The 13,297-nt window shown below is 34.1% G+C and overlaps 1 protein-coding gene across 4 annotated transcripts in view; it reads right to left on the reverse strand.

The window, feature by feature from the left end:
• CEP350 (centrosomal protein 350) overlaps window positions 1-13,297 on the reverse strand; it is a 160,636-nt gene that overhangs the window by 85,868 nt on the left and 61,471 nt on the right. For all 4 annotated transcript variants that reach the window (XM_014845276.3, XM_070498074.1, XM_070498076.1 and 1 more), the window contains 2 exons: window positions 12,922-13,094; window positions 1,536-1,722 (listed from right to left, as the gene is read on the reverse strand). In XM_014845276.3, the coding sequence (XP_014700762.3) occupies window positions 1,536-1,722; window positions 12,922-13,094 (360 nt within the window). The remainder of the gene's footprint in view (window positions 1-1,535; window positions 1,723-12,921; window positions 13,095-13,297) is intronic.

Raw genomic sequence — 13,297 nt, forward strand, 5'->3', positions numbered from 1 at the left:
TACTCAGCATGTAAATACTTGAATAAAATTGTTCTTGAGAGGCACTTGCCTGTCTACAGTGACCTTTAATTTTCTATTGATTATTTAGAGAAACACTAGTTTTAACAGTCTGACAATTTCATTTATGGAACCTAAAAAGAATTATCATTACTTCTGTCTCCTAATAGATTTCCATGAAAGAATTCCAACATGACATCGAAACAGTACTCTGTCTGAATTTGAACCTTATGGTTATACAAGATGAATTTATATTTGCTCTGCAGAGAAGATTCACCTAGACTAGCATTTCCAAAAGTATGTTTCCAACGATGTTAATAAGTTTTCCAAAAAGTAAAAAGGAAAGAAAGGGGAAGATCTTGGGGACAGGGTGTCTACAGCCAAATAAGTTAGAAAAAATGGGCTAAATAATTTTTTGAAAAATCTGGACTCCTCCTTATTAACCCTCGAATTATTTTATCCACTGTAAATCACCATATATGGGGAAGAGGGGGTCCAGATTAGAGTATAGGGCATTTATCAAGCTTACGTGGCTATGGATTCTGTTTTAGAAATGTTTGATTTTGCAGATTTTGCCAATTAAATCATCAGAGTATCTCTAAAGGAAAGATAAAGTTTCCCGAATTTCAAAATCACTGACAAAGAAACTAAGATTCAATTTTAAATATAGCAATGATGATATTAATGATACAACATTATTTGTAACATGAAAGCACTAAAAATGATTATCTGTAACACTATACTAGAAAAAGCACATAGTTTTAAAAGAAAAAAATAAATCCATGTCTTCTCAGAGCTTAAATTTCCACAAGGACAAAACCAGTGCAGCAGATAAAAAGTCATGTGGACAAAGGAGTAGGAACTGTACATGAAGAATAAGTGATGGTTATTTGTAAGCAATAGGCTAAGTACATAATATATGATATTAAAAAGAAGAAGAAAAAACCCACAGAGTGCACAAGCTCCATAACCAATATAAGAGTGAGATTTCAAAATCTGCTTGAGCCATCTAATAAATTGAGCAGGAGAGAAAAGTTCAGAGGAAGAAATAAACAATGAAACAAAAGGATGCTAAGTAGTTGTGATGAAAGAGTGGAAGAACACATTTGAGAAGAAAATGTATAGACAAAGGAAATGAGATAGTTTATGGTAGCATAGAGAAAAACACTTCAAATAAAGTTATTGATCCATAGGGTAACTATGAGCTCCCCAAGTACCCTAAAGAGAGTAGTGATAGTAATAAGATAACAATTATTCACTAAAATTTGGTTTAAAAGCATTGAGTCAAGAAAATAACTGTGGGAAGAGCATTTAGAAGAAAGGTGGGTTGTGCTAGAGGCAGAGAATTCCTGACAGAGAAGTTATAATACTTTGAGTGAGAAATGACCATATTCTAATACATAAGACTAGAGCTACAAACAAAACCAAAAAAATCTATTTAGAAAATACAAAAATTTATTAAATGGATTCTCTGAACATCAATGACACTGTAACTTTAAGTAAATATGAATTCTAGTATAAAATATACATTACTTTACCTTAAAGAAGGCCCAGAAAGATCCTCCAAAGTACTATCGGTGTCAAGAGTCTCCTCATAACCTTTAACAGAAATTTTGCTACTGGTCCCAGATTTCTTTCCTTGAAGAGAGCCACGTTCTGAGCCAGAGTGTACTTTTTCCTCATCAGGAAGTGAGTTCTGAACATTTCCAGTGAGTGAATCCAGCCCTGTAAAGTAAATTTCTTATAAAGCTGATTCCCAATATTAGAAGTTACTGAGAGATAACTGATACCTAGATTTCAATAAAATTATAAAAAGTGCAGGCCAGAATGTTTTTAAATTGACTTATTTTTAAAATTTGCTTTTCATCTCTAAAATAAAGCAGTTCATTCTCTGCTTCCATTTAAGGAAAGTGAAGTTTCTTCCATTAATAGCTCCCATTTGCTATTAAAAAATAAATTGTTTTAAACACATGGATAAGGAGAACAGACTAGTGGTCACCAGAGGGGAAGGGGGTTGCGGGGAGGGCAAAAGGGGTGAAGCAGCATATGTATCATGACAAATAAAAACTTGACTACCGATGCTGAACATGACGCAGTCTCTACAGAAACGGATATATAATATTGCAGACCTGAAATCACACAAAGTTATAAGCCAATACGACCTCAATAAAATAATTAAATTTTAAAAATTAAAAAAAACTGTTCTTAAATCAAATGGTAAAAAAGATAAGCATATTAAACAAGAATTAAGAACTACTCTACCCCTATGAAAAAGTAACAAAAAAGAAGTTTTTTAAGGATAAAACCCAGAGCTAGGAGACAAATGTTATCAACTGCCAAGTGAACTACAAAATCCTTTTGAAAAACTCTATGGCAAAAACAATGTAGCCAGATTCATAAAACTTTTCATATCCTCTGATTCAGAATCACTTATAGGGGTATGTTAAAAGATTATTTAAACAATTATGCAGATATTCAATGTATAACTTTATAATTAAAAAATTTCAACCTATAGTTCCAACAACAGAAGAGTTGTCTAAACCACACAGATAATAGTAACTTAAACACTTAAGTAGCACTTTGTAATTTAAAATGCACTCCATATATATTACCTTATTGCTCTGAAACATCTTATGAGGTGGATACTGTACGCTCAATTTGCTGATGAGGTAACAAGAGATCTATGAGGCTAAGTAGCTTGCTTAAGGATATACAGTCAACAGCAGAAATAGGATGTAAGTCCAGGCTTTATGACTTAAGTCTAGTGTGTCATTCACCTTGATATGTTTCAATAGCAGCATGAGAAATATTTATCATGTGAAAAAAAGAAGCAGAAAAAAGAACTGCATGTATATTTTAATGGTAGCTAAAAATTTTTTAATGTAGATATATGGTTAAAGATCAAAAGAAAATGGAAAAGTCAAAAAAACAATTGTGCTGTACATCCATGTCCACAGCATCATTATTCACAACAGGCAAAAGGTGGAAGCAACCCAAGTCCTTCAACACTTGTTTATGAACGCATAAACAAAGTGTGGTACATATATACAATAAAATATTAGCCTTAAAAAGGAAGGACATTCTGACACATGCTACAACATGAAAGAACCTTGAAGGCACGCTAAGTAAAACAAGCCAGTCACCAAAGTACAAATATTACATGAGTATACACTTATATGAGGTACCTAGAGTAGGCAAATTCAGAAGCATAGTAGAGCAACTGTCACCAGGGGCTGGCGGGAGGGGAGAAGGAATTATTATTTAATGAGTATGAAGTTTCAGTTTGAGATGACGAAACAGTTGTGGAGATGGATAATGGTGATCATTGCACAACAATGTGAACGTACTGAATTCTACTGAACTGTACACTTACCAATGGTTAAATTTCCTAGTCAAATTCATAGAGACAGAAAGTAGAATGGTGGCTGCCAGGGGTTAAGGGATGGTGGCGATGAGGAAGGAATGGGGAGTCATTGTTTAATGGGTACAGAGTTTCAACATGGAATGTTGAAAAAGTTCTAGAGATGGATGGTGGTGATGGTTGCAAACAGTGTGAATAAACTTAATGCCATTGAACTGTACACTTAAAAATGGTTAAAATGGTAAATTTTATATTAGCTATCTATTACCACACAAAAAGTAGACAAGGTAAAAATTACACTCTATTATGCTGTAGTGATAGTAATAAGGTAACAACTTTTCATTAAAATTTGGTTTAAAAAAGGAAAAATGAAAACAGTCATAGCATATGAAAAATACTAAACCCAACTAGCAAAGAAATGCAAATCACTTCAATGAGATGCCATTTTTCTAGATTAGCAAATACTTTTGAAGTAATGAAACCTTGAGAGTCATTCAGCACACGCAGGAAAGGATACTCATTCACTGTTTTCATGGGAGTGCAAACTAATACATCCTTTCTGGAGGACAACTTAAAATATATAGAAAAACAATTTTCCATCCCCTTTGACTGAGAAATTCCACCTCATTCATAGTAATTCATCCTAAGAAGCCAGGTAAAGGTGTGTACCATGAATTAGATATGCTGATTGCATTGTCACAATGGGGGGGAGGGGAACACACAAATAATCTAACGGATTATTAATTGAGTAGAAAGGATTCTATAATTTAAAACCTATTTATGATCCCTAGGCTAGAAGCAAATTGTTAATATTGGCTATCTCTATTTTTTCTATAATAAAGATGCATTCTTTTATAATAAGAAGACTTTGTTCATTTAATATTGCTCTTTGAAAATAAATACACAATTTAAAAACTGCTCGATTTCAAACAACTAGAAATTGTAGACAATAACAATGGTCTATGCAAGAAAGACCTAAACTCCAATTAAGGGACCCATATACAAAGAAATGTTTGCCTCTACTTTAAAAGATCACCAAATGAAAGTATATTTATATGTTTTAAATTAACATAAAAAAATTTTTTTCCTATGATTACCACTTTAATCTACCAACTACTTTTTTTTTTTAATTGAAGTATGATTGACATACAATATCCTATAAGTTTCAGGTGCACATCAGACTGATTCAATATTTATATACATTACAAAATGATCACTGTAAGTGGTTACCATGTGTCACCAAAGTTATTACAATATTGACTATATTCCTTATGCTATACATTATATCCCCATGCCTTTTTATTTGAAATGTCACTATTTTTTTATAGTAATTTTATTGAGATCATAATGGTTTATAACATTGTATAATTTTGGGTTCCATGACATTTATTTTATAACTGGAAGTTTGTACCTTTTAATCTCCTTCACCTACACACCTCCCCCCCAACCGCTCCCCACTGCTGCTACCCACCAGTTTGTTTCATGTATCTATGAGTCTGTTTCTGTTTTTTGTTTATTTGTTTTGTTTTTTAGATTCCACATATAAGTGAAATCACACAATATTCGTCTTTCTCTGTCTGACTTATACCACTTTGCATAATACTCTCTAGCTCATCCACGTTGTCACAAATGGCAATATTTCACTCTTATTTATGACTAAGTAATATTCCATTGTGTATGTATACCACATCTTCTTTATTCATTCATCTATACATGGACACTTACATTGCTTCCATATCTTGGCTATCGTAACCAATGATGCAACGAACATAGGCGTGGTTATGTGTCTTCGAATTAGTGTGTTCGTTTTCTTCAGATAAATACCCACAAGTGGAACTGCTAAATCATATATTAGTTCTATTTTTAATTTTCTGAAAATTACTCCATACTGTTTTCCATAGTGGCTGCATCAATTTACATTCCCACCAACAGTGTATGAGGGTTTCCTTTTCACCACATCCTCACCAACACTTGTTATTTTTTGTCTTCTTGATAATAACCACTCTGATAGGTGTGAGGAGGTATCTCAGTGTTGTTTTGATTTGCATTTGCCTGATTATTAGTGATAGTGAGCATCTTTTCATGTGCTTGTTGGTCATCTGTATCTCTTCTTTGGAAAAATGTCTAGTCAAGTCCTGTGCCCATCTTTCAACCAGGTTGTTTTTTGATGTTAAGTTGTGTAAGTTCATTATATATTCTGCATATTAAATATATAATATTTAATTTGGATGTTAAATAATTGTATTCCAATTTTGTATTAAATATTTGTACAAATATTTAATTAGATATTAAATTAGATATTTGCAAATATCTTCTCCCATTCAGTAGATTGCCTTTACATTTTCTTAATGGTTTCCTTCACCATGCAAAAGTTTTTTAGTTTGATGTAATCCCATTTGTTTCTTTTTGCTTTTGTTGCCCTTGCCTGAGAAGACCAGTCCAAAAAAACATGGCTAAGATTGATGTCAAAGAACTGACTACCTATGTTTTCTTCTAGGAGTTTCATGGTTTGAGGTCTTACATTCAAGTCTTTAATCCATTTTTTATTATTTTTGTATATGCTGCAACATAGCAATCCAGTTTCATTCTTTTGCATGTAGCTCCAGTTTTCCCAGAACCATTTATTAAAGAGAGTGTCTCCCCATTGCATATTCTTGTCTCCTTTGTTATAGATTAATTGACCACATATGCATGGGTTTATTTCTGGGCTCTCTGTTCTATTCCATTGGTCTATGTGTCTGTTTTTGTGCCAGTACCATAGTGTTTTGATTACTATAGCTTTGTAATATAGTTTGAAATCAGGGAGCGTGCTACCTCTGGCTTTGTTCTTCTTTCTCAAGATTGCTTCGGCTATTCAGGGACTTTTGCAGTTCCATACAAATTTTAGGACTCTTTGATCTAGTTCTGTGAAAAACACCATTGGTATTCTGATGGGGATTGCACTGAATTTGTAAATTGTTTTGGACAGTATGGACATTTTAACAATATTAGCTCTTCCATTCCATGAGCATGATATATCTTTCCACTTATTTGTGTTATCTTCAATTTCTTTCATTAATGTCTTATAGTTTTCAGAGTACAAGTCTTTCAGTTCAGTTAAATTTATTCCTAGGTATTTTATTCTCTTTTAAGCAATTGTATATGGGATTGTTTTCTTAATTTCTCTTTCTAATAGCTGTTATTGATGTGTAGAAACACAACTAATTTCTGGATATTAATGTTGTATCCTGCATCTTTACTGAATTCATTTATTAGTTCCAACAGTTTTGAGTCTTTAGGGCTTTCTATATTTAGTATCATGTCATCCGCGGGTAGTGACAGTTTTACTTCTTCCTTTTCAATTTGGATGCATTTTACTTCTTTTTCTTGCCTAACTGCTGTGGCTAGGACTTCTAAAAATATGTTGAATAAAAGTGGTGAGAGTGGGCATTTCTATCTTGTTCCTGAAAGCTTTCAGCTTTCCACCATTCAGTATGATGTTGGCTGTGGGTTTGTCATATATGGCCTTTATTATGTGGAGGTACATTTCTTCTGTACCCACTTTGTTGAGAGTTTTTTTAATCATAAATGGATGCTGCATTTTGTCAAATGCTTTTTCTGCATCTACTGAGATATCATATGATTTTTATCCTTCATTTTGTTAATGTGATGTGTCACACTGATGGATTTGTGGGTGTTGAACCATCCCTGCATCCCTAGAATAAGTCCCACTTGATCGTGGTGTGTGACCCTTTTAATTTACTGTTGAATTTGGTTTGTTGAGAATTTTTGTGTCTATGTTCATCAGGGATACTTTTGTGGTGTCTGTCTGCTCTTGGCATCAGGGTAAGGCTGGTCTCATAAAATGAGTTTGGAAGCATTCCTTTTAATTTTTTGAAATAAATTGAGAAGGATAGGTATTAACTCTTCTTTAAATGTTTGGAAGAATTCACCTATAAAGCTGTCTGGTCCTGGGCTTTTGTTTTTTGGGAGTTCTTAAATTACTGATTCAGTTTCATTACTTATAATCAGTCTATTTGGATTTTCTATTTCTTCATGATTCAATCTTGGAAGGTTGTATGTTTCTAGGAATTTAATCATTTCTTCTAGGTTTTCCAACTTATTGACACAGTCTCTTATGATCCTTTGCATTTCTGTGGTATCAGTTGTAATTTTGCCTCTTTCATTTCTGATTTTATTTGGGCCCCTTTTTTTCTTGATGAGTCTGGCTAAAGGTTTATTGATTTTATTTTCTTTTCAAAGAACCAACTTTTAATTTCACTGATCTTTTCTATCATTTTTTTAGTCTCTATTTCATTTACTTCCACTCTGATCTTTATTATTTCCTTCCTTTTATTAACTTTGGGCTTTGTTCTTTTTCTAGTTCCTTTAGGTGTAAGGTTAGATTGTTCGAGACTTTTCTTGTTTTCTGAGGCAGGCCTGTATCGCTATGATCGTCCCTCTTAGATATGATTTGGCTGTCTCCCAGAGATTTTGGAAAGTTGCGTTTCCATTTTCATTTGTCTGAAGTTTTTTTTTTTTTTTTTTTTTGAGGAAGATTAGCTCTGAGATAACTGCTGCCAATCCTCCTCTTTTTGCTGAGGAGGACTGGCCCTGAGCTAACATCCATGCCCATCTTCCTCTACTTTTTATACGTGGGATGCCTACCACAGCATGGTGTGTCAAGCGGTGCCATGTCTGCACCCAGGATCCGAACCGGCGAACCCCGGGCTGCCGAGAAGCAGAACATGCAAACTTAACCATTGCATCACAGGGCCAGCCCCTCAAGGTAGTTTTTAATTTCTTCATTGACCCATTGGTTGTTTAGTAGCATGTTGCTTAGTCTCCACGTGTTTGTATTTTTTCCAGTTTTCTTCTTGTAATTGATTTTTGGTTTCATATCATTGTAGTTGGAAAAAATGTTTGATATGATTTCAATCTTCTTAAATTTATTTAGACTTCTTTTGTGGCCTAACATGTGATCTATTCTGGAGAATGCTCCACGTGCACTTGAAAAGAATGTATTCTGCAGTCTGGGGATGGAATGTTCTGTATATATCTATTAAGTCCATCTGGTTTAATGTGTCCCTTAAGGCCAATGTTTCCTTATTGATTTTTCTGTCTGGATGATCTATCCATTGATGTAGGGATGGTATTAAAATCCCCTACTATTATTCTACTACTGTCAATTTCTTCCTTTATGTCTGCTAATATGTGCTTTATATATTTATGTGATCCTATGTTGGGTGCATAAATGTTTATGAATGTTATATCGTCTTCTTGGATTGACCCCTTTTCATTATGTAACGCCCTTCTTTGTCTTTTGTCACAATCTTTCTTTTAAAGTCTGTTTTGTCTGATATGAGTACTGCTACCCCAGCTTTCTTTTCACTTCCATTTGCATGGAATATCTTTTTCCATTTCTTCATGTTCAGTTTGTGTTTGTCTTTAGATAAGAAGTGAGTCTCTTGCAGACAGCATATAGACGGGTTTTGTTTTTTGACCCATTCAGCCACCCTATGTCCTTCGATTGGAGAATTTAGTCCATTTAAAGTAATTATTGATAGGTATGTACTTACTGCCATTTTGTTAGCTGTTTTCTGGTTGTTTTTGTAGTCCTTCTCTGTTCCTTTCTTCTTCTCTTGTCTTCCCTTATGGTTTGATGGTTTTCTTTATTGTCATGTTTGGGTTGCCTTCTCTTTGTTTTTTGTGTATCTATTTGTAGGTTTTTGGTTTGTAGTTACCACGACATTCATATATATCAACCTCTCTATATAACAGTCTATTTTAAAGTGATAGTCCCTTAAATTTGAATTATTCTAAAAGCACTACATTTTTACTCCCCTCTCAATGTTTTTGATGTCATATTTACATCTTTTTATTTTGTGTATCCCTTAACTACTTATTGAAATTATAGTTGACTTTACTTTTGTCTTTCAACCTTCATACTAGCTTTTTAAGTGGCTGATCATTGCCTTCACTAAACATTTGCCTTTACCGGTGAGATTTTTTTCATTCATGTATATGGCCTTTTCTTTTCCACTTAAAGAAGATGCTTTAACATTCCTTGTAAGGCCAGTTTAGTGGTGATGAACTCCTTCAGATTTTGCTTGTCTGGGAAACTCTTTATCTCTCCTTCAATTTTGAATGATAACCTTGCCAGGTAGAGTTATCTTGGTTGTTAAATTTTCCTTTCAATAGTTTAAATATATCATGCCACTTCCTTCTGGCCTTCAAAGTTTCTACTGAAAACTCAGCTGATCGTCTTATAGGGGTCCCTCATACAGTCATGCACCATTTAACGACAGGGATATGTTCTGAGAAGTGTGTCGTTAGGCAACTTTGTTGTATGAACATCATAGAGTGTACTTATAAAAACCTAGATGGTATAGCCTATACCAACCTAGGCTATATGGTACTAATCTTACAGGACCACCATGGTATATGTAGTCTGTCATTGACCAAAACGTTAAGTAGCACATGACTGTATGTGACTTGTCTACCAACTATTTTCAACTACATTGGGAAGGAACGTTTGTATAGAGCATGCAGACACTCTTTCACCACCAGATGGAGTATACACAACAAAAGTTACACTGATTTTAGAACTTGGGGATGAAGGAGAAACTATGTGTAAGATGTTGCTGTGGAAAGTAAAATATATATAGGCTTTTTTAAGACACTGTGAGAGGGGATCAGGGAAACTGAAAGCCAGAAAACAGTATCTATATTTCATCTAATCATGCTTTAGATTACAATTTTTAAAAACCTATATTGAGTCATAGTGCTTATAACCATATTCAACATATGCTATTTTAAGTTGTACAGTTATTGTAATAGAAAGTAACCTAGAGTTCGGAGTCAGCAGTCAGAATCCACGCTTTGCTAAGTTAGTGACCTTAGGTGATACTTAACACAACAAAGCACAACAGTTGCAAAATAAAAGAATTGAGCAAGTTTGGCATTTCCCTAAATGCATTCAGCTGAATTCTAATGCAATAACATGCTGTTTGAAGAAATGATTCTGTGGTCAAATAAATTTGTAAAATACTTCATACTACAGCCTCATCCTCATCCTAAAATAAATAATGTATATTATCATATGGAAAGCGTTGATGAATCCTGGAGGAATGAAGGTTGTTTCACTCTAAAAGCATTTCTGAAATGTATGGAACCATAGTTCTTTTATCCTCAGAACACTATGAAACAGCCTATCCCACTGAATCAGTATTTCACAAGAAAAGACAGATTTTGGGAAAAGCTGGCAAAATGATGTTTAATGTTCCTACCAAAGACCTTGAGAATACTTCTAACCTGTAAGAGAGTTAACTAGGTTAATGATTAAGAAATAATTTCTCCTGGCACTCTCATACTGGAAGTATAAAGTGGCACTACCTTTCTGAAGGGCTATTTGGCAAAGTGCATCCTAATTTTAAACATGGCATATTCTTTGCCCCATATCACACTTATAGGACTTTCCTTTAAAGGAAAGAACCATCAATTCAATGCAGCAGTGTTTATAATGGAAGAAAAATAGAAAATAACCTAAATGTTCACCAATGGGTAACTAGCTAACTAAATTACAACATATTCAAATAACAGAATAGTAGGTAGTCACCAGAAAGAGTAACCCAAATTTACTGACAGAGATAGATATCTGTAACCACTGACAGAATAAAACAGCATGTAAAAAATAACATTGCCTATTTACCTATGCCTACAAATTGTCTAGAAGGATTCTTACTAAAAATGTTAACATTTCACACCCATTAGGATCTCTTTTATTAAAAAAGAAAAAAGTGTTGGTGTGGATGTGAGGAAACTGGAACCCTTGTGCATTCCTGGTGGGAAGGGACTATGCCACAGCCGCTATGCAAACAATACGGCAGTTCCTCAAAAAATTAAACATATAAACACAAATTGACATACAAACACAAAGTCCACATCTGGGTGTATACACAAAAGAACTGAAAGCAGGGACTCAAACAGATATTTGTACACAAATGTTCATGGCAACATTATTCACAATAGTCAAAAGGTAGAAACAACTAAAACGTCCATCAACTGTTTAAAGGATAAACAAAATGTGGTATATACACACAACAGAATATTGTTCAGCCTTAAAAAGGACAGACATTCTGATACATACTACAACATGGATGAAACTAGAATACACTATGCTAAACGAAATAAGCCAGAAACAAAAGGATAAATATGATATCACTTAAATGAAGTACCTAGAGTAGTCAAATTCATAGAGATAGAAAGTAGAACAGTGGTTAGCAGGGGCTGGGGGAAGGGAGGAATGGAGAATTACTGTTCAAGGGGTACAGAGTTTCATTACGGGGTGATGAAAACGTTCAGGAGATAGTGGAGATGGTTGCACAACAATGTGAATGTGCTTAATGGCACTGAACTGTACACTTAAAAATGGTTAAAACAATAAAATGTATTTTGTGTATATTTTACCACAATAAAATTAAATTAAATTAAAAATGTTAACACTGATTACCTCTAGGTGGCGGGATTACAGGTGATATTTTAATTTTTAAATAGCTTTCTATATTTACTGATTTCTTCTCCCCCACTTTTTTTTCAATTCAATGAGCAATTTTTTATAACTAAAAAAAACAATTTTGGAAGCAAAATCATTCCCTAGGGGCCATCTGTGAGTTTAAGAGGTCTTTGCCTAAATTACTGCATCTTCTCACCTCTAGGCCTACAGAGCAAATTATAGCCAAGAGTAAGAGGGGACCGAAGGGTATTCTCAATCACTCAAAGATACTTAGAGTGCCAGCAACTGTGCTAAGTACACATTATATTTGTTAATTTCATATAAGCTTCAAAATTACCATACAAAGCCTCTATTATCATCTTTATAGATAAGAAAGTTTGAGTATTATATTTAATTACGCTCAGAGATGTACATGATACACTATAAAGTTTTTCAAAAAGCAGTTACAAAACAATATGATTTCAATTCTGCTTTTTTTTTTTTTAAGGATTTTTTTTTTCCTTTTTCTCCCCAAAGCCCCCCAGTAGTACATAGTTGTATGTTCTTAGTTGTGGGTCCTTCTAGTTCTGGCATGTGGGACGCCGCCTCAGCGTGGTTCGATGAGCAGTGCCATGTCCACGCCCAGAATTCGAACCAACAAAACACTGGGCCGCCTGCAGCGGAGCACATGAACTTAACCACTCGGCCACGGGGCCAGCCCCTCAATTCTGTTTTTTAAATAAAGACGTGTGTGTGTGTGCATGGTTTTATGTTTTATCGGAAAAATAAGCACCAAAAATGTTAACAGTAGTTATGTCTGAGCAGAAGGATCAATGGAGATTTATATTTCTTAGACAATTGTTTATCTATGATCCTTATTCTTTTTTCATTGCAAATGTAGTCCTTTTGTACTAAGCAAAAGATGTATAATGTTATATATCAAAAGTTATTGTAATGATCAATATGAAAGCTAATCACATATTATCATAAAGAAATTCATCTAACTTCTTATGGAATCAAATCATAACTTTAGATCACTATCACAAAATCAATGGTGAGAGAAAAAGTCACCATGTAGAATTCCACTTACACTCTGTCTTTTCCTTTTTTCTTTTCTTTCCTTTAGAAGAAGTAGACGAACGAGACGATGTAGCAGACTGGACCCCTGATGAACGCTGGGAGGTAATATCCACAGAGGAAAGATCACAGGCAGACTTTCTGCTAGAATGGTCCTCTGGAATGCCTACATTGCTGCCACCGATACTGTCAAAGAGTAAATAATAGTGATTAAAGAAATAAAAAGCAGCTAAAACTATAGATATTTTAAAATCTATTTAACCACAAGGAGACTATAACTATAATCAAAGATGCCTTCCACTTTTTTTTTTGTCTTCTTACTACCATAAGCCTGGACTGTTCCCTATGGCTCAATTTATTACTGAGAAAAACCTCAGGGAGTTGTTTAC

Source organism: Equus asinus, chromosome 25 (assembly GCF_041296235.1).
Source record: "Equus asinus isolate D_3611 breed Donkey chromosome 25, EquAss-T2T_v2, whole genome shotgun sequence".
In the NCBI taxonomy this organism is placed as follows: Eukaryota; Metazoa; Chordata; class Mammalia; order Perissodactyla; family Equidae; genus Equus; species Equus asinus.